The 24,191-nt window shown below is 35.1% G+C and overlaps 1 protein-coding gene across 1 annotated transcript in view; it reads left to right on the top strand.

The window, feature by feature from the left end:
- Positions 1 to 24,191, top strand: part of FBLN1 (fibulin 1) — a gene marked incomplete in the record, with an annotated part of 2,573,942 nt that overhangs the window by 220,915 nt on the left and 2,328,836 nt on the right. Inside the window, 1 exon segment of the mRNA XM_044088093.1 lies at positions 269 to 377. Coding sequence (XP_043944028.1) covers positions 269 to 377 — 109 coding nt within the window.

Consider the following 24,191-nt stretch of genomic DNA (forward strand, 5'->3'; position numbering starts at 1 on the left):
TGAAAAGTTGGAACAGTTAATTAGTAACATGAATGTTAAAGGCAGCTGATGTACCAGCTGACCAAATGCTTTTGCAGTTTTAAGTAAAAAGTGGTATGTATTAATATATGGTTCTGTTACTTGTGAACATGGTATTTGATATGTGTCAGTACAGAAAATGGAACAAAGACTGCCTGATGCCATAGTTGATTTTGACACTCTAAGCATACTTGATGGCCTATAGTAAATCTACTTACTTAATATCTTTCTCTTACCCTTACTTTTGTAGCTGCTGCACAACTCACAGAACTAGAATGCTGCAAACTTGGAAATAGCTGGGCAACACAAAAGCAAACCTGTGCTTCCTTACCCCATGGCTCTGAGACAACAGACTGCAGGTATGAGAAAACAACTGTTTTCTACTGGCAGCAAGGCTAGTGTGCTGACTGATTCAGACTGGTAATCTAAATTTTCGATTTTATTTTTAGCAGACCATATGAAATTATATGTTGGTAACAAAAAATGAGTCCTTGATTTGGAGGATTCTATTTTCATGCGTTGCCATGGAATTTCTGACTTGGCGTAATTATCTTTACTGAAGTGCTGACAGCAGCCTAGATCATGGAATGCATTGTGTCAGCCCTATTAAAACAAACACACATACAAGCAAACTCTCTTTTATTCAACATATTTATGTCAAGAACAGGAGGAAAGACACAATTTAAAATCTAGATACTTTTAGAAGTAATAAATAATAATAATAATAATAATAATAATAATAACAATAATAATAACAATAATGGCTTTTTAACCTTAAAAATGGAAAATAAGAATCTTTTAAGTTTCTATATAGTCCACTTAACATGACAGTTATCACAGGACAGGGCAGTTGATAATTCGGTGATTATACTGTACAAGTTATATTACTCCATCAACATACCTAGTGCTGCAGACTTGCTTGAGTCAAGTTGTTTAGCAATAGCAACAGCAGAAGCAACTTTAAAATGAAATGAATGGCATAACTAGTTGCATGTGAAAAGCACAACCATAACAGCTACAATGAGAAATACAACAACAGAGCCCCTGAGTGTAGACAATTTTACTGCAGTTTCTCTCTCTATTTTTTGCCTTATTCAGTAAATTATTATAGTCTGTAGGCTAAAGGACTTGCATTCATAATAATTTAAGCTGTTATTATTCTGAAAAAACTGAAGGTATATCAAGTGAGCTTCTTATTAAAGCAAATGATAGTTATCTGGGAGAAGCCTGAGAACTTTAATTGCAGAATTATTAAGAGACACCTAGCATTATTTCTTATATTGATAGTCAGATAAATATAGTTACAAATTAACAAATATAAACTATAATCAGAAGAGAAAGAGCTGAATAAACAGATAAGCAAGACTATCATAGTAAAATCCTTAATTTTCCTTAGTTCCCTAAATCAACAAAAATGATGGGATAACCACATAATGCTCAGATGAACAGATGTAATGTCAAAAAATGTAAATGAAAGAGTGCATGTGAGATTCAAACTGACTGATGCTCATCCCTATTAACTCATAATGTTTGCAACACGTTCAAGTGCCTATTAACAACATGGCTCCCTATGATAAATCTCTGCAACAATTCAGCCATCCAATTAAAAGAATATTTTAATTTTTAATGGCATCTCCTGTTGCTCTAATGAAGTCATAATTCTCCTTTACTTATATCTGACCAGGCCCATTATTGAATAAAATGCACCTTTTGGTATGTATTTGGGGGTTGGCATAATAGTTAAGGTGTTACCTCACAGTGAAAATGTGCATTGTTTGATTTTCACCTTAGAGTGAACTTGGCTGGGCTTAAAATGGCCCACAAGGGCAGCTAGTTTAGTATTTCTCTATGAACCCATGATCTCAGATTGAGAGATCTTGGAGATTTCCAAATGAAAAGATCAGTGGCCTGAAAAGCTTTATCTGTCATGACAGATTGGCAGCCACCTTTCTGTTTTCAGTTTTTTAGACTTCTGTGCAGGGATCTGTGTCTTGCCTTTTAGGCCATGAAAAGTTTGGCTTTCTTTGACCTCCTATTCTGTTGCAAAACAAATGGTTCCTCAAGTACCCAGATCAAGAAACTAATAAGAGACTTTTGCATGAAAGGTTTGGTTTCCCAACTTGTATCTGAGATCTGAATCAAACTTCTACTACATGTCAAGCAGAGTAGCACCCTTGCCACTTCTGAGGTCTTCTTCATCTTTCGGCTGCTCCTGTTAGGGGTCGCCACAGCAGATCAACTGTTTCCATTTCTTCCTGTCCTCTGCATCTTGCTCTGTCACACCAACCACCTGCATGTCCTCTCTCACCACATCCATAAACCTTATCTTAGGCCTTCCTCTTTTCCTGTTACCTGGCAGCTTCATCCTTAGCATCTTTTTCCCAATATACTCTGCATCCCTCCTCAGCACATGTCCAAACCAACGTAATCTTGCCTCTCTGGCTTTGTCTCCAAACCTTCCAACCTGGGCTGACCCTCTAATATACTTATTCCTAATCCTGTCCATCCTCGTCACACGCAGTGCAAATCTTAACATCTTCAACTCTGCCACGTCAAGCTCTGACTCCTGCCTTTTTGTCAGTGCCACTGTCTCCAACCCATATAACATAGCTGGTCTCACTACCCACTTGTAGACCTTCCCTTTCACTCTTACTGGTACTCGTCTGTCACAAATCACTCCTGACACTCTTCTCCACCCACTCCATCCTGCCTGTACTCTCTTCTTCACCTCTCTTCCACACTCACCATTACTCTGAACTGTTGATCCCAAGTACTTAAACTCATCCACATTCGCCACCTCTACTCCCTGCATCCTCACCATTCCTCTAGCCTCCCTCTCATTCACACACACACATTCTGTCTTAGTCCTGTTGACCTTCATTCCTCTTCTCTCTAGAGCATATCTCCACCTCTCCAGGGTCTCCTTCACCTGTTCCCTACTCTCACTACAGATCACAATGTCATCTGCAAACATCATAGTCCACGGGGACCCTTGCCACTTTTGAGGTAAATGTAGATAACTGGATGAGGAGCCTCAAATTCCAAGCAGTGTATCTTTCCCTCCTAGAGGCTGAAATACAGTTTTGAATATTATTTATTGTCTAGGACTGTAATAGTCTGTGGATTGATTGCTTAGGACTTTCTTATGAACCTGTAATTATGAAATCTGTGAATTCTGCAGGTATGAAAATAAAATTAAATCAGCCCTATATTCATAGGGAGTTTCAAAACATGCTGTGAATGCAATAAAGCATTTTTGCAGGAGGGTTTTCCATCAGCACCAATGTCCCATTATACTTACACAGAGTGAGGTCAAGGTCACCACACCCCAGAACAAGGAGAACACTCGGAAGCACCACACCCCAGAACAAGGAGAACACTCGGAAGCACCACACCCCAGAATAAGAAGAACACTTGGAAGCACCACAATCTCAGACTTGGCTCTCTGTTCTTCAGATTCACATTTTCTGTCTTGCTGTTCCAAGTATCCAAAATTCAATCCTTAGGGCTTCACCAGGGACATCAGGTTAAATAATTGCATATGCTGCAAATGATGTTTTAGTATTTTAGAAGACTGAGTTCAGAATTAGCGATTTGAATATTATGTCTCTTAATTAGTAAAAATATGTGTAGAGTGACACAGTAGTTATCAATGTTGCCTAAAAGCGTTTGAACTCCATTTTCCCACAGGACTGCCGTCTGTACTTCCCTTACTACTTGGTACTCCTTTTCTTGCTCTCTTCCCATGACAAGCAATTAGATGAAATGTCTGTCCTTTAACCTGCCCACAAATGTGCATGTGTTGTCTGATAGACTGGCATCCTGTGTCTGTAGCTTTGCTTCACCATTCTTACACACAACCTATGATCTATGTCTTACTAATGAATAATATTCTTAACCTATATAAATATTACAGGTATTTCTACTACACGCAATCTGGTTATAATGTGTTACTTTTGCATAGTAACCCATATGTTTTACCTTCTTTTACTTAGAGACCCTTTGTTAGTAGCGATCATTTACTAGACGAGTAAACACTCTATTTGTGTTGCTAAGCAAGTAATGTAAACATTAGACATTGTTATGTCTGGTAACTTGGATTGCATCTGCTTATTTTCCTCTCTCTGTATTATGTCCTTCATGCCTGTGCAAGCAATGTTTTCCTAGGCAAGGGCTTCAAATGAGTCCTCTTGAATTTTTCCATAATCCTATTAACAAATATAATAAATAAAGAGAGAAATAAATACATGTATAAGTAATACGTTTTCTACCATATATGCACTGCTTGCTGGGATAGCTTGTGGTTCTGTGAGCATCACAAAATTAATTATGGAATATATGAATAGACAGAAAAAAACATATCCAAAGTACTAGATTTCAGACCTTCAAATAAGTGTTTGATGAAAAAAATATATATGAAGGATTGTCATGTATAAAAATCAGCCAACATAAATAAGCTTATAATGCATTCAGATCCTATGAACTTTGCATATACTATTTGTCTCTTCATGCAGCTACCCGGACTCAATGTAAACTAACTGTATGGAAAACACACACACACACACACACACACACACACACACACACACACACACACACACACACACACACACACACACATGCACACACAATATCCAATCAACACTGTCAAAAAAATAAATAAATAAAACCAGTTAAGCAATGTAAATATTGTAAGTATTCCTACTGCACACAATAAGCAATCTGGTTATAATGTGTTCATTTCTGCATAGTAATCCATATGTTTTACCTTCTTTCACTTAGACACTTTGTCAGTGGAGATCATTTATTGGAGAGTGAGCAACCTATTTCTGTTCCTAAGCAGGTTATGTAAACATTGTATGTTTTTATAGCTTGTAACTAAAACAAGTGTAATCCTCGGGAAGGGGGGGGGGCAATCTAAATTTCATCACTTAAGTATAATAACTGTATAGTGGGACATGAATGGGGAAAAGGCAAACAACTTTACTAAATCCCAAAAAATGCATTATTGTATCCTATGGGAAGTCACCTACTCTAACAAACTATGATATTGGTAATACACCGAGAAGAGACGACCCACTTATTTAAGATTGGGAATTCATGTGGACAGTGACCTAACTTTTGACCAACATGTGTTTCCTGTTACAAGAAACTCCTATATGCACAGCTTATAAACAAAGAGCTTCTGTCTAGATCTAGGGATGACATTGTTCCTCTTTAATCAGCCCTCACTGAGCCAGCCTTTGAGTATAATTCCCACTTTGACATGTATTTACTTACTCATGTTTTCTCCCAGTTAATACAAGTGTTCCCTAAGGCTCTGTACTTGGCCTGTACTTTTTAACATATTTATAAGTAATCTACATACATCCTCCCAGTAAGCTATACTTATACAATAATCAGATGACCCCACTGTCATTTGCTCATCTAATAGTGCTTCCCAGTTATAATCCATCACTCAGCAGGCTTTTACCTTTACTGAAAACTGGTTCATTGGCAATCAGCTTTTCCTACATCAAAATAACACCAAACTGCTCTTATTTTTTCCCAAATCCCAAACATACATAAAAGACACCTTCAAAATATCCTCTCTCAACAACACTGAAACTGAAGTTGCACCTCACACAAAGTTACTTTTTATCATAATAGATGATCAACTGAAATTTGATCTTCATATTTAAAAGTGTATAAAAACAACACACCAAAAACTGGGCATGCTCTATAGATCTAACATTTTCCTTACCAACTCCTTGAGAGTTACCCTTGCCAATGCATACCTCCTTCCTTCATTACTATATGCCTCACCAATTTTTACCAATATTCAGATCTTCCTAAGACAAAAACTTTGCTATAACAAAGTAGTTAGATTTGCAGCCAGTCAGTCATACAAGTCCCACCACTGTTCTACATTCAGATATTTAAACTGGCTTGAGTTACCTCACTACCTCGAGTTCACCCAACTCCTCCTTGCTCATTAAGTACTATACAAATCCTCATCCTGCCCATCAACCAGCACCATTCTTAACCATTAACTCCCTAATTATCCTCTTTGCTTATCTGAGAAACACCTCCTTGAAATCCATAGACCAAAGAAAATCTATCGGTCACTGCCTATACTCCTACTCAGTAGCCAAGGTCTGGAGCAGTATTCCTACAGATATTAGAGCAATGCCATGTAGTCACATATTCAAACAATCTCGAAAGAGATTTCTCCTTAACTCTTGGCTATGTACAAGTCTTACACTAGGCTGACTCTACTCATTACTTCTTTCTTCTTCCTTCCTTCTCCCTTCTTCCTTCTCTTTCCCTTGCTCTGCTTTTTCTCCTTTTCTTTCCTTTCCTTTCCTTTCCTTTCCTCCCTTCTTTTATGAGCCAAAGCACCAATTACTTCTCCAATAGTTCCCTACTTTAACTTCATTTCCTAATCTCCACTAGCTGCAAAATCTCTTTTCTTTCTCTTTTGGCCATATTTAAAATGCTTAACATCTTTACCATTGGTTATCACTATTGACTGTACTTTACTAGGTGTTCAGTATCCTATGATTGTTGTTTTATATTCACTGTATGATTTTCCAATCTAACTTTATTTATCCTGTATGTCGATTCTACTATTGCCACTGCACTTTATGTGATAATATTCTGTAGTTTATTAATTGAACTATGTATGTTGGAGCTTTTCTCCCAGGCCTCTGATGAAAACAGGATTCATGCCCAATCAGACTTTCCCAGTAAAAAAATGCCAACTAACTAACTAAACTAACTAACTAACTAACTAACTAACTAACTAACTAACTAACTAACTAACTAACTAACTATGTCCAGGCACATGCAACAGCTGAAACACCCACAGAGATACCTTACTATAAGGATATAAGGCCTAAACAATATGGAACAACTCAACACCCTTTCACTATACTCAGTATCCTACAGACAGCTAAGAATTGGTCTGTGTCTGGCATACAAGACATCATCTGGTCAATTAATGATGGATTGACCAGATGATGTAAGCCAAACAGCATCAGAAATAATTGGTCTAGGGATCTAAACCTCTTCTGCAGTGTCACTAGAATGGCTTGAAGGGACATGTCTAGCTCACAGAGGATAGTACTGCTGTGGAACAGACTCCCTATTCACATAAAACAAAGCTCATCCCTGTCCATGTTCAAACACAACTTGGACCTATGGCTGGGAAGCAGAACATTTACTTGAGGACTGCCCCCTGTACTACTAATGGACAGACGTAGCTCCTAAATGCTTAATTCCATGCATGGGTCCCCTCAGGGATAATATATAACTATGGACCATGGGGTGGGTAAGGTCAATCTAACAGTAAATGGGGTAGGTTAATTTTAACACCAAAAGGGAAACTGGTTATGATTAAAGTGCCCTGCAAGAGCAGCTAGAATAGTACTTACCAATGAACCTATGAACCTATAACTGAAATGCTTATCTTCATTACTCATTTGCAGAACTTTGATGCAACAAAAGTAAATAACAAGCAAAGCTTACTTCCCCATGTTAGCACAAAGTAGAATAACAAAATATTTATCCAAATAAAATCAGATCAGAACACCCACTAATGTTAGGAAGGAAGTATCAATTTGAACTTTTTCAGAAAAGCATTTCTTTAAGTATAAATTTTATACTTCTGTTTCACCAAAACTGTCTTCAACTTAATTTTACTCAGCAATACACCATTTATGTATTTACATTTCCTAACCAAGAATATCTACCTGGAATGTGTAATTTTTAGTGGAGTACCAAGGAAATGATTCCAAAACGTAAACATATTAATGAGTGTAAATAAAAGAAATAGAAACTACAAATGAAGCAGTAAAGAAAACAATACACTGAAATAGAAGAGTATAAGTTAAAATAGATGCGTTTGGTAATATCACTAATGGCAGAAAGCATTGAAGTGCAGTATAATTTTACTGAAATAATAAAGCATAATATAATATAGATGAAATTTTAATGTCAACAACAATACTAAAACTTAGAAAAAAATGACCAACAGTAAAAAGCAAAATCATTGATAAAAATAGCAAAAACTATTAAATAAAGTATACAGGCAGTGGGAGGGAGAACAAATTAAATGTAATTGTTATATATAAATAATTATAGATATAGTTGGGTACAACATTTTATAGATGGTTAGCCTTATAAAAACCAGTAGTTATTTTATGCCACAATTACAAGCTCATTGATTGCAGACATACTCAGCTCACTGGGAACTGAATTCATGCCAGTTAGATCTACTTTTATTATTTTTGGAGGAAGTTTCCAACATTACTGAAATGTTCAAAGTAAGAGGATATCCAAACCATTCATTGGAAAAGGTTGTTGAACAAGTCACTGGGGGATGGGGTTCAAGGTATAAGCCTTTGTTGGCTAGTGGTGAAATCATCCACCAACAAACTACCCAATATTCCACCCAGAAAGATTACAACACTAGCATGATCATTACTTATGGAAATGGAGAACAGCAACTTAAAGAGATTATAAAAAGAAACTGGGTTATTTTTAAAGGGAACACTGAAATCTTTAATAGTCTAGGAAAAGCACCAAATTTCATTTACAAAGCTGGGAAAAATTTAAAATATTTAACAGAACATTTTATTTCACCTAGGACCTTGTCATTGAAAGGGACCACCAGGTGTGGGCACTGTAACCAATGTCAGTTCGTCTTGAACAAAGATGTGTTATACATAGCAGATAATAAAAAGGGTATTTCATTACAAAGAGGTAACTGTGATACTAAGGGTATTGTTTACATTGCCATTTATCAAACTTGTTCATATTACTATATTGGTAAAACAGAGAGGAAATTCCGACTTAGGATATATGAACATACACATGCTATAGCTAAAGGTAATGTGAACAATGCCCTCTTTAAACATTCATTGACTTGTCACTGTTTTTCAAAATTTATGTTTGGTATTTTAGAGGTCATTAAACAAAACCCCAGAGATAGTTGGTGGGAATTAAACGTGGACTTGAGGGAATTATATTGGATTGTCAAGTTAAATGTACTGATAAAATCAGGACTTAATGATTATTTATCTTTATTGCCTGTATTGAAGAAAAAAGCGCTAACATTTTAAACTTCTTAAATTTTTTTTATAGTTTGATATTGAATGTCTTGCAAACATGTTTTTTTAATAATGTTTTAACGCACTAACATTTATTTATATATAATATGTGTTTATTTAAGAAATTTATTTTTTAATTGGTGTTTAATTATTTTCAATTAAATGTTTTGTATATAAAGGGTTGACTTGGAGGGGAAACTTGTTCTGATGAAGTTCCCGTTTTATGGGAAGAAAGTGCTTAACCAATAAACTGCTGGAATTACATTAGTTTTATTGTTTTATACTTTTGAGCTTATGGTGTGTTACTTACTCGTTTGGGCATTGAACTGTTTTGTGGTTTTAACAATTGGATGTCCTTCAAACGTGTATCTTGGATTAGTTATTGAGTTTCATTTGGCTGAGTAGTACCACACGGCTCCAACGATTTTGAGGAAACAAGGTGATATTTTGAGCCTTTCACCTCCTGAGGCTTCTTGGTGAGATTTAGTTTCATTTGGCATCACCTAAACACAATGGAGCTATGGAGGATTCCATTTCTGACAACAGAGGGAGGAATCCTGTTTTAAACGACTCAACAGGTGATGGCTTTAATCATTCCCTGGTCAACATGGCATCTCAAAATATAGATTTAACTGTCCTTATTTCAGCATTATCACAGCAAGTAACAGATTTAAATAAAAGAATAGATTCCTTTCAAGCTACACAATTTGGGTCGTCCCACCCTGATGTTCGAAGAAAAGACATTAGTACCTTCCTTCCAAGGTTAGTTAACCAAGAAGATTTTTCTGAAAAACCACCAGAGGGCAGCAAACGATCACATGATAATGACGAAAATATGGCTAACCCCTCGGCTAAACATTTGTCCTTCTCCAGCTACAGGGAACAGATTATGAAAGAAGTTTAGTTTCCAGGAGATAATTTACAGGATGATTATAGACACGAGCACCAATCTTTTAACACCACAATGAAAGACTTTGAACTTATGCTATTTAAGGTACGTGCTCTCCAATGTGATAACTTATACCTTCAGGAGAGTGTTAAGAAAAAACATGTTCCCAAAGGGCTCAGACTTTTCAAATTTCCTAATGGCTTGAACATTAGTAATTGTGACTGATGAACTTTTACAGCTTTTTGATCGATTTGGGTTGGATTTAATGGATTTTATCATTAAAACTAATTGTAAACATATTAATAGCATGTTGGAAGATCTAGAAAAAATGAATAGGAAGCTTGAAAATGATTTATTGTTTGAATTTAACACGGTTCAGTATGAAAACATTTTTGAAAAGGTTGATTACAGTGTAAAAATCAATTTGGAACATAAAAAGAAAAAAACTTCTTAGAGATGACAATGATTATGTAAAGAAAAATGTGTATCCATTTCCGTTTTCGTTTTCTAATGTACCTATGGAGGTTAATGATGTTAATACTGTATTTGATTCAGGATACAACACATCACACAAGAACATTAAAGCAGAACAAGAAGTAAGAGAACAAGACCATTTATTGGATGATTATAATACAAATTTTCCCCCTATTAGAAGGTCTGAATGTTTAGAGAACAGGAACAAACAAAAAGTTTTTTTAGTGGACGCACACCCACCCAGACCCAACAACAGAGGGAATTACAGGGGAGGGTACAGAAACAGCCACCGATAAAGGATGCACCCAGCGAAAGTAACATTCAGGTGACACACAATGGTACAGTGTTCTCAATGGATGGTTTCAAAATTTATAATTACACAGATTTAAAGGTCGACATTACATATTTTTCTTTGTTTAAGAAAGGATTTAAGTTTATTCCTACTTGTAAAATGGAAATAGTGGACACAATTACAGAGTTAAAGCTTTACACTAGAAAATTAAATTTTAAGATCATGTTTAAAGGGGCTGCAGCTAGTAATTACAATAGTGAAAAGCACATGTTCAAAAAGAAAAGTTGTTTCAACCCCCCATTGCATCCCTTAATTATGGCATTTGAGAAGGCATGTGAAGTGGAGATTCAAAATGAAATTAAAAAACACAATTCCACCAAAAGATTTAATTTGAGTAGAGATGAATTCACCCTACTAAACAATTTGAGAATGAACAAGACACATAGAATTATGAAGCCTGATAAGGGGGAGGGAGTTGTATTATACAATCTGATAGATTATGTGAATGAACTTACCATGATTTTTTCAGATACAGAGAAATATAAAATATCATTCAAGAACTAAACCATTTTAGCACATAGGAAAATTTTATACTTTTTGGAAGATTCTTTACTTCAAAAAGTTATTTCAGAAGAGCTTTACAATTTTTTAAAAACAGAGCATCCTTTTATACCCACAGCCTTCGGTATTCCTAAAGTCTATAAGTGTATTCACAAACCTCCATTTAGGGTTATTATTTCTGCACATAATAGTTCTACACACACCCTTTGCACTTTTGTGGACAAAATTTTGAAAGACTCTATACAAAATGTGGATTATTTATTGAAGGATTCGTGTGATTTTTTTGTCTAAATTTAATGAAAAATGGTACAATAATGAAGTTATTTTTTCCATGATAGATGTAGTGGATTTATTTACTTCAATTCCCCATAAGGAGGGTTTAGATTTGTTTTATGAAGCCATTAGGGAACTTACACATCTTTCAGACACTATGATCAACTTCATCATGGCTTCAATGGAATATATTTTATTTAATAATTATTTCACCTTTGAAGGAGAATTCTGTAAGCAAGTGCAGGGAGTGGCAATAGGGGCCACTTGTGCCACCATTTATGCCAACCTGGTACTTTATGCATGTGAGAAAAAACATGTTCACAAGTTCTTATTCACAGAAATGGCTCATGTATTATCATTTCCTGGATGATATTTTTATTCTTTGGAACGACATGAAATCTAATTTTATTAATTTCCTTCAGTACATTAATCAGATTTGCCCATTTTTTAAATTTACTGCCAACTGCTCAGAAGTGGAAATAAGTTACTTAGATGTCATGATTTCTAAAGATAAAGTACAAAAAAAGTTTGAATCTAGAATCCATAGGAAGGACACTTTTTCGAATAGTTATCTAGATTTTCAAAGTTGTCATCCTTTCCATACTAAAAAGAATATTTTTAAGGGACAGTTGGTAAGGGCAGGTAGAATGTTTTCAAGGAAGGAAATATTTTTGGAGGAAGTTTCCAACATTACTGAAATGTTCAAAGTAAGAGGATATCCAAACCATTTATTGGAAAAGGTTGTCGAACAAGTCACTGAGGGATGGGGTTCAAGGTATAAGCCCTTGTTGGCTAGTGGTGAAATCACCCACCAACAAATTACCAAATATTCCACCCAGAAAGATTACAACACTAGCATGGTCATTACTTATGGAAATGGAGAACAGCAACTTAAAGAGATTATAAAAAGAAACTGGGTTATTTTTAAAGGGAACACTGAAATCTTTAATAGTCTAGGAAAAGCACCAAATTTCATTTACAAAGCTGGGAAAAATTTAAAATAATTAACAGAACATTTTATTTCACCTAGGACATTGTCATTGAAAGGGACCACCAGGTGTGGGCACTGTAACCAATGTCAGTTTGTCTTGAACAAAGATGTGTTATACATAGCAGATAATAAAAAAGGGTATTTCATTACAAAGAGGCAACTGTGATACTAAGGGTATTGTTTACATTGCCATTTGTCAAACTTGTTCATATTACTATATTGGTAAAACAGAGACCAAATTCCAACTTAGGATATATGAACATACACATGCTATAACTAAAGGTAATGTAAACAATGCCCTCTTTAAACATTCATTGACTTGTCACTGTTTTTCAAAATTTATGTTTGGCATTTTAGAGGTCATTAAACAAAACCCCAGAGGTGGTTGGTGGGAATTAAACGTGGACTTGAGGAAATTCTACTAGATTGTCAAGTTAAATGCACTGATAAAACCAGGACTTAATGATTATTTATCTTTATTGCCTGTATTGAAGAAAAAAGTGCTAACATTTTAAACTTCTCAAATTTTTTTTATAGTTTGATATTGAATGTCTTACAAACATGTTTTTTTAATAATGTTTTAATGCACTAACATTTATTTATACATAATATGTGTTTATTTAAGAAATGAATTTTTTAATTGGTGTTTAATTATTTTCAATTAAATGTTTTGTATATAAAGGGTTGACTTGGAGGGGAAACTTGTTCTGATGACGTTCCCGTTTTATGGGGAAAAAAGCGCTTAACCAATAAACTGCTGGAATTACGTTCATTTTGTTGTTTTCTACTTTTGAGCTTATGGTGTGTTACTTACTCATTTGGGCATTGAACTGTTTTGTGGTTTTAACAATTGGATGTCCTTCAAACGTGTATCTTGGATTAGATCTACTTTTATGTTAGATGGTAAGATATTCCAGAGTTTGCTAATATATATACCAGATTTTTTAATCACTATATACTAACATTTTTTATTAAAAGTTGAGTTTTTTTATTGAAAATGTAGACGTTATTCTTAAAGTTAAAAGTTTTTTTTAATTAAAAGAAGGTTAAAACTTTTATTAAGTTGTTTTGGGATATTAAATAAGATGAATGGTCGATTTTCTAATATGTCATTGGATATTTCTGCAGAAAGTATACCAGGTAATGTTGGGTGCAAGGTTTATACGAGATGCAGCTGAATAGTGAACAAGTAGTGTTTACATTCAAAACAGCCATTATCTTTAAGAGAATGACAAGTGATATTTGTGGCAGTTGCGTCTTGTACCATATCTGGTTATTCTGTTATGGGCTTGATCTAGATTGTGCTGAACAGAAAATGCTGAATATGTTACAAAGTTATCTGAACACTTGAAAGAAGGAAGAAGGTAGAAACTAGAAACAGCTAGTTTAGTTTTATCTGCCAGAAAGGATTTGGCACTATTTTAAAGTTTACTTCATGTGAAAATAGTTGTAATAACAACATGATTTATTTAAAGGCTGAATTTTAAGTGGCTTTCAGTGACTACACCAAGATATTTTGCAGGTGTAACTTCTTCTATAGCTGTATTATCAATTAGTTGTAATAGTAAAAGCACTGCTATATGATGAAATAGTAACATTTTGAAATTGTTGAATTTGTGTATTTAGAGGTAATGTGAATGGTCATAGGGAAAAAAAATGATTTGTTTTTGGACATCCCCATCAATTAAACAGGTCTGAAGATTGTAAAAGATAAGTTGTAGTAAGGGATTAATAGTCTCCTGTGAAATGCAATCATCAAATTGTATGCCTAGTGGGTCCTTTTGGCAGGTCCTACACTGTAAAGCCAGCCTTAACATCCATTATAAAAAATACATTCACGTACTGATCCCACCAGTCCCTTTATCAATACTTTGTTGATTGAATTAGTGTCACTAACCAAAATGGCCTCATTTCATGGTAGATATAAGGTGTCAAACATACTGACTAGGGGAAATTTGGTCAGGGCACCAGGAAAATTCCCTTACTCTTTTCTGGCATATTGAACACCATGAAAGAAAGCAGCATAGTGAATGATCATGACTACATCAAGAAGATGTCCATGTCAGAAAACACTGTTATTTCTGAGTTTGATTTGCAGCAAAATTTGATGAAAGAAAATGTGGTCAGAAATCAGTTGCTTCACAAGTGTGTGAGGTTAATGTTATAAAGCTCCATTCAGGAGGGTTGCCAGGTGATAGATTACAGATGATCCAGCATTCTGAGCCAACAGACAAAGCTGCAATAATTTTCTACTGAGATATAATGAAAAGAGTGGAGGAGGAGGAAGAGGTGAACTGTATGTGAAGGAATGACTGAGCATGACAAAATCAGTTGTAAGTGAAGGAATGACTGAGCATGACAAAAATCAATGTGGGTTATGTAGGAGATGTGGATGTTTATGTTCCACAAATGCAGCGGCAAGTTCAAGGAAAGGAAGGTGATATGCATCAGAAGTAGTAACTAGAACTTGGAAAGTAGTGGGAGTAATGAAAGCCAATGGTAAGGATTAAATCTAAAAAAAAGATGCAGCTTTGGACAGATGAGATAAACTTGGATAATATTACTGCTACATTTGGTATAAAGGCTCGAGACATGTGAACCTTTAATTCATTTTGCTAGACACAGAACCTTTTTTTGTGATATAGTTTTTGAAACGTTTCAAAGTATGGAGAAATTCCTAAAGGGCAGTGAGTTGAAAGCAAACCATTACCTTTGGAGTAATTATATCACTACAGTCCATAATTTAACGTTAGAATGAAAGAAAGTGGGAATTCTATTTAGAACTGATGACATAGAAAAAGATGTGGAAAAATACTTAAAACAATGTATGCAATCTGATGACTGATACTAAGAAAATTATACACTACAGCTATGTTTGGAATGGGGAATGAGAAGGCAAAAGCTGAAGAAGGGATAATCAACCATTTACTGAGAATAATTACTATGGGGGAATTAAAGGAGTATCGTATTACTGGAACAACCTAAAGCATTTTGTGTGTGTGTGTGTGTGTGTGTGTGTGTGTGTGTGTGTGTGTGTGTGTGTGTGCGTGTGCGCGTGAGTGTGTGTTTCTGTGTGTTTCTGTGTGTGTCTGTGTGTGTATGTGTCTGTGTGTCAGTGTATGATTGTGATAAAGTTATGTGCTCAGTGTGGCAAGAAAGGTCACACAGTAAAGAATTGCAAACCTGAGTACTATAGGTGTCACAAAAATAAAATGTTAGGAGACACTGGGGGTAATTGAGGGGAATAAAAATGATGTTGAATTAGATAAGTATGTCCATAATGTGACATCTGATGTACATGAAAATAAAAACTCTGAGACTGATAATGATGGCATACAGGAAAATTATGATGACTTTTTTCTGAAGTAGGAGACTTACAGTGGAAAAGAGGATGATGAAGAGTTACAGCAATTAAAGGAGGCAGAAAAGATGGAAAATGAAAATACAGATGGGAAGTTTGAGCAAAATTTAGTTTATTGCATGCAGAAGATAGTAAGAAGATGATCCACATTTACAACAGATAAAAAGAGAAATTAAATAGCTAGGAGAGTCACAGACAAGAAAAGATAAATTAATCCTATGACTGGTAGACATAAGAAAGGGAGAGGGATAATTTAGATATTGTATCAGTAATTAACAGTCTAATTAATTATATAAGAAGACTGATCATATTCCAGTGGAATGATACAGTGAAAGCAGATATAGTATGTGTATTACATTTAAGATTTAAAAATAGTGTTAAAAAGACAGCAGTTTGAATTGTTACAAAAAACATTCACACTGAATTTTGGAATAGGTCAATGTTCAAGAAATGAAATATTGTAATAATTTCATTATGGATCATTTTATTGATAATCCAGGGAAGGTAACAGTAATTGATTTAAGGAACAGGATGACTCCTCAGTGGATTATTATGGTTTTAAGCATATATGGATGTTAAAAAAGAAAATATGTATTTAACAGTTAAAGGTTTATGTAATAATAAACATGGATGTGATTATCACAGGCAGTCTACATTTTATTTTACTAATTTTTATTTTATTCACATTTTGGTTTCTGGGAAAGTCCAACTGTGCTTTTCAATGGAAGCACGGAGAGAAAAGCTCCATATGAAGTAAAATAGCTTGACATGCAGTAATACATGAGTTTAAGTAGTCAATGTTGAATAATAATAGTCAGTAGTAAGATAATGTGTAGTAATGCTCACTTTATAATAAGTAGTTTGACATGCATTACTACACTGATATAAATCTTAATTCCATATTTTTTACACAGGTCGTATCACACTTTATCACCATGATAGATATATATATATATATATATATATATATATATATATATATATATATATATATATATATATATATATATATATACATCAAGAGCTGTTGAAATAGTCAATTTGCTCCTTTTACATTTATATTACAAACAAAAAATAATAAAAGGCATACACAAGTGGAGTGAATCATAAGCAAATTGATGGCAAATCCTTCTTTTTTGTTCATTATTTGATGCCTTTTTCATAGTAGAATGTCAACAGTTTGAGTATACAGGGAGATGAGTAAGCAGAAAGTATAGGGATTGGCTTGATGGAGGGCAGAAGTATAGTAAGGGAGGTTTGTGATTGAATAGTAGTATATTGATTTTATGGAAGGGTGGAAACTAGAGGGGAGGGAGAGAACATAGCTAAGTGGGAGTGGGGGGGGAAGGTAGTTAAGTAGGAAGGAGGGAGAAAAGATAGCTAAGTGGGAAATAGAGACAGGAGAAAAGTGGTTGAAGTAGGAGGGGAGGGAGAAAGGTAGCTGAGTGAGAGAGGGCTTGGGAAGAAAAGATGGTCAAGGTGGGGATAATTGTGTAAATTTACAGTGGTTTGGTTGGGTGGTGTCACTTGTCTTATTTAGGTGGCACAGTGGTGCAGCGGTTAACGTTGTCGCCTCACAACAAGAGGTTCTCCGGTTCAATTCTCGGCTGGGGTGCCTTCTGTGTGGAGTTTGCATGTTCTCCCTGTGTTCGCGTGGGTTTCCTCCAGGTACTCCAGTTTCCTCCCACATTCCAAAGACATGCATCTGGAGCATTTCTCCCTGGGCCTCCACCGAAAACAGGCTCTGTCGAACCTAGTCGGACATTCCCGGTCAACAAATGTTAAATAAATAAATAAATAAATTTACAATTGAAGAAGAACATGTGGGCTAGTTTGTTTATATCCAAAACCAAAAAAACTACACCAGCTGCTTGGATTAACGGCTCATCAGTAAAGCAAAATAAAAAAAAACTATAGTGAAACAAAAACAATTATTAGAGAGCTGACATACGGCCAGGTTAAAAGACTTTAATTTATTCCGGTAAGCACTTTCACAAGTATTCCTCTTGCTTCATCAGATGACTCAACAATCAATTAACATTTAGGAGATTTAAAAACTCTCATACTGCTCTGTACCAATGGCAATACTATTACGTCAAACACAATATCAGCATACTTTCAGTCTTAAAGTAACATTTCTTTCCAAATCATTCATCATATAAGAACTATGTCACATTCCAAAGTAAATACATACATATTCAAATAATATCTCCCCAGAGAAAAAACATGCACTCATAAAAACTTTTCCAACAATATGTATCTCATCTAAAAACGTGTACAAAAACACTGCATTTTCCAAGTACAATAACAAGGAAATAAAACAGAATAGGATAAAATTGCTCTCTAAAAAACTTTTCTTGAATGAAAACATTCATGCATCTACTTATAAAACTAAACAATCATCTGCTAGGTTAAAAAAGAAGAAAAACAAACAATGTCCCTTATTAAGCTTCAAAATGGGACATATAATCACACATCAGCTTCTACTTGCATGTACTAACTCCAAGAAAACACAACACATTTGTTATTTATCAGTTTGGTTCTTAATAATGATCAAGAAAGAAAAACAAATTTTCTCTAATGATCTTACTCATAAAGTGTGTTTGTTTACTTAGCTATTCTACTATCAAGTAAAAATGCACATCAGCGGTTAGCGGCAACATTATTATTTAGATGCAAATAATCCATGCCACCATAAGCTGACCATAGTTCATTGATTATAACCATTTCATCCTCTGAGCATATATATGCATATAATAAGCATTAATGTTCACCCTACCAGGTTAAAAGAATTGGAGTATCTGATGTAAACTTAGGTATAGCTACTTCATAAAGATGTTTCCTTTCAAGACCATACCACATACCGGAACATACCATGCAGCCTAGTTCAGTGCATGGTAACAAACAACCTAATTATTTTAGTTCTACCTAACATAAGATCGAACTATACTACATACCAGATGGAAATCATTCCTTGCCAATTTACCATACAAACATACTTCTATATCTGATAGTTATTAAATGCTTCATCTTGCCAAACTTCAAGTGCTGTTTAACTATATAGAATACGAAGAGACATACTGCTCTATCAGACTGTACCACCTGGCAAAACATATCTTATCACTTAAATTAGAATCTTTTGAAATCATATTCCATGGGTCAGGGAATATGCTAAAATTCCATCAAATACTTATAGATAGACTCTAGCATAGAATTATACTAGTACTATATACATCTAGTACATGAACATTTGTTGAAACAGTAAATCTGATACTTCATGGACTTTTCTGACATATAATATTGTGACATGACTGTCAAAACCAACAAGAATATATGCTCTATAAGTTCATCTATTGGTAGGAATGGTATGACTGTAGAGTATTATCTCAGGAGGATGTGCTAAATATATCTGACATCATCACATACAGTATCATAAATTTCTCATTCCTAGATTTTTAAAAATCAATAAGTTGTTTAGCTAGAACAAACATATGTTCCCTTATACATATAACACCTACTTTGCAGGTTAAAGACTTATATGACCAGGGGTTATCTAAATAATCTTCTAGCTTTTAATATGGGTTTTAGGGGAACACTACCATTCAAACCCTACTCCCTATCAGCATGTAGCTTAATTATCCACCTAGCTTCATGAGTCTCAGTAATATTTCTAATGTCACCCAACTGTTGACTGTTACATAATACGTCTATGGCCATGAATGTAAATTTGTGCTCTATCGTCATATTTTGTATATGCTTACATAATGCATTTGTATGATCACCAATCCTAATACTATATAGGTGTTCCCTCTTTCTGTCTCTTAAGTGCCTATTTGTTTTTCCTACATAGAATGATCTACATAGAGTGCATTGTGCTAGATAAATCAAATGTATACTATTGCAATCTACCTCAACTTTAAATATGTATTCTTTCCTAGTAATAGAATGTATAAAACAACCAGTATCATTAATATATTGACAATATGAACATTTGCCACAAGGATGAGTATTCCTTTGCCTACCTTTGTCAATATGTAATGGAACATCATTATGATAACATAATAATCTTTTAATAGATTTCTTATTCTTGTATCTAAACTGGGGTTTGTTCCCCACCACCTCCTTAATCTTATCATCACTAGTCAGAATGTTCCAATGCTTCTGTATAATGTTTGTAACTTCTCTTACATTGTTAGCATAAAGCATACTTAATAGTTTTATTATTTTGAGCTCTTTTATTCCACTGTACGTCATATCTTTCTGAAAAATAAGGTTTTGCTGTAGAAGTTCTAAGTGTGTGATCTTCATCTATAATTTTTGCAACATCCATTTTATTATAACCTCTGGCTACTAACTTTTCTCTAAGTCTATTTCTTTCTTTATGATATTTCTGTATATCAGGACTCAATCTAAATATTCTTGTCCCCTGTCCCTTCACTATATTGGGGAAAATATATTTTGGATGCATACTTCTGTGATGTAATAATTTATTATGATAACACAGTTCCCCATGTATCTCAATCAAGGACTACATCTTTTATAATAATATGTACATCTAAGTAGTCAATAGCATCTGAGGACAATTAACATCAAATTTAAGATATGCAGTGGTATTCTGTATATAGCTGTCAAATTCATAAAATGTTTTTTCTAATCCTTCCCATATCAGAAATATATCATTGACAAAACATTGGTAGAAAGGTATATACTTACCATAACTAGAATTTCCCAGAACATGATGTTTTTCCCAAATGGCCATAACCATCAATGTAGCTGTTGACACAGGCTGTGCCCACAGCTATGCCATCTAATTGTAAATAATATCTTCCATTCATTCTTTTTTTAATTAATTATTGTATGATTTAGTGTTATGTAAGAAACCTAGCACTATGGTCCTAGTGTTACATTCACTGCTTGAAGCATTTTCAAAAATTTGCATCAATGAAATATATGGCTTATATAATAGAAATATTAAAACAGCAAGCAGGTATCAGAATACTACACACAGTGAAAGAAAAGCATTAAATGGTTTACAACAGAGATATTATTATTAAGCCTGCCGATAAAGGCGGACCTACTGTGGTTATGGGCAATAGTTATTATGAACAAACTAGGCTAGATATGCTAATCGATGCAAATGCATATAAGCTAATCATGTTCTAAGACATTAGGAGAATACAAACCAATATACAAAGGATACCAGAAGAGTTAGTAATTCTTAGGGAAATAACTTTAGATCTGGTAGAATATTTTAAAATAGAATATCCCACAGTACCGTTCATTCAAGGGATTCCAAAAATAAATAAGGATCCGATAAAGCCACCTTTGAGACCTATAATAAATAGAACAGGTTGGCTTACAGAACCCTTCTTAATTTATATAAAGAAGCATCTGTGTCCAGTACTCAATGATAACCATCCTATATTGGGGGATACAAAACAATTTTTACAAGATTTATATAATTTTGTACATAGTAAAGAAGACATGGGTCATATGTATTTTGCTTCTGTGGACGTAAGGTCTTTATTTACCATCATTCCTAACAATGAAGGAATTAGAGCTATTATTAGCTATTTAGAACAACATACCAGCTATGATGTTAAGTTCATATATAGAATAGCCACTTACATGAATATAGTTCTCACTAATAATGCCTTTGTATTTAATGGAAGATATTATTTACACTTAGATGGTGTAGCTATGGGCACAGCCTGTGTCATCAGTTATGCCAATATGATTATGGCTGTTTGGGAAAAAATCATGTTTTGGGAAATTCTAATTATGTTAAGTATATACCTTTCTATCGATGTTTTGTCGATGATATATTTCTGGTATGGGAAGGATCAGAAAAACATTTTATGAATTTGACAGCTATATACAGAATACTACTTCATATCTTAAATTTGATGTTAAATAGTCCTCAGATGCTATTGACTTCTTAGATACACATATTATTATAAAAGATGGACTCCTTGATACAGGAATACATAGGAAACTGTGTTATCGTAATAAATTATTACATTGCAGAAGTATGCATCCAAAACATATTTTCACCAATATAGTGAAGGGTGAGGGGACAAGAATATCTAGATTGAATCCTGATATAAGGAAATATCATAAAGAAATAGACAGACTTAGTGAAAATTTAGTAGCCAAAGGTTATAATAAAATGGAGGTTGCAAAAATTATGGCTGAAGTTCAGACACTTAGGACATCTACAGCAAAACCCTATTTTTCAGAAAGATACTTTTGCTCAAGATAATAAAACCATTAAGTTAAGTATGTTTTATGCTAACAATGTAAGAGAAGTTACAAACATTATACAGAAGCATTGGAATATTCTGACTAGTGATGATAAGATTAAGGAGGTGGTGGGGAATAAACCCCAGTTTCGATGTGCAGTAATTTCTTGAAATAGCAAGTCACTAGTGATGCTATCATTAAGTCTTTTAATGTCTTTTTCAAGGTACTGCAACTTTATAGTGTTGTCTCGCTTAATTATATATAATTATGATGATAACATTAAAAGAAAACAGAAGAAATTAAGCAGAGACACTAAGGACTATGTGCATAAAAATGTTTACCTTGATCCCCCCCATCAAAAGGAATGACTTTCAATAAAACAATGAAGGGGAAGTTATGTATAGTCATGAAAATACTGCTGGCAGAGATGAAGGTGTTGTTAATGAAGCACTCTCCAAGGCAAGTACAAATATGACTCAGTCATTGTCCATGCTGGTATGAATGACCTGAGACGTACCTCCCTGGACTACATGAAAAGAGACATAAAGGAGCTCTCTGAGCATGTAGCCCAGGCTGGTATGACCCTGACCTTGAGTAGCATCTTACCCTCACCAAGAATGATGCCACAATATGAAGACAAGATGACCAATTTCAACAACTGGCTTAAGTATTGGTGTCATTCAAAGGGGATCCAATGCCTGTCAGCCTGGGATGACATGCTCGACAAGCCACGATGCTTCGCTAGGGACAGCTTGCACCTGTCACCCCTGGGCTTTTGGATATTGGCAAAGGCTCTTGCTACCCCATAGTGCCTTTTTTAGGCAAGGCTCAAAAGACAAACCCACCTGCATAGGTATCACAAGGGATAAGAAACTAAGAGTAATGCTACTCAACGCCAGAAGTCTAAACCTCAAGATGCACGCACTCAAAACTCTCCTTAGCATGGAGAACATCGATATCTGTGCAGTAACAGAAACCTGGTTCAAGGCTCCCAAGAGCACCCCAGCACTACCAGGTTATACCTCATACCATGCTTTTCAGCCCCAAAACTTGGACCGAACCACAAAAGGAGGGGGAGTATCAATATTTGTCAAAGATACCCACACCTCCAGGTTGGTGGCACAGCATGAAGCATCAGAGACTATCCATGTGCAACTAACAGTGGGTAAAACTGCCTTCCAGTTTATAGCCTTCTACAGACCACCCTCCCAAACCCAGGAATCCCACTCGGCCTTCCTGAGAACACTGGAAAATATGAAGGTCTCTCCAAACACCATTATATTGGGTGACTTCAACTACCCAGACATAGACTGGGAGCATTACTCTAGCTCCAACACCCTAGCCCAAAGGTTCCTAGAATGTATACACTCAAATGCTATGGAACAACTTGTTACCACTCCCACAAGAGAGGAAAACATACTGGACCTGATCATCACCAACATGGGGACTCTGTGCTCCAGACCAGAAATGTATCCCTCACTGGTAAGATCAGACCATAAACTAATCTCACTGGATATTCACATCCCGACTCCACCCCCTGCCCCGAAAACCACAGTGAAAAACTTCTCTAAAGCAAATTTCACACTCCTCAAAACCGAGGTGGAATCCTTCAAAGCCTCCGGGCCTGTGGAAAATATGGCCCAGACCGCAGAATCCTTTATAAACAGATTCTATGAACACCTTCAGGAATGCATGGATCATGCAATCCCAAATAAAACCAAGACCCAATCCTCCAAAGGCAGACGTCCTGTCTGGTGGACCCCAGCCATAAACAAACTATACAATAGAAGGAGGAAGCTACTACATGATAGAGCAAAATCCCAAAAAGGGAAGGCATCTCTGATCAGTCTTAGCAAAAAACTACGGGCACTCATAAAATCGTCTTAAAGCCAGCTTCAAGAGAAAAATTGCACAGGACACTAAGGATAATCAACAGTCTTTCTTTAGTTATGTTAGGAACCTGGGTGGGAATTCCCGGATATGCTCAGAATTAGTCC

Source organism: Protopterus annectens, chromosome 11.part0, assembly GCF_019279795.1.
Source record: "Protopterus annectens isolate FY-2018-M chromosome 11.part0, PAN1.0, whole genome shotgun sequence".
NCBI classification, from domain to species: Eukaryota; Metazoa; Chordata; order Ceratodontiformes; family Protopteridae; genus Protopterus; species Protopterus annectens.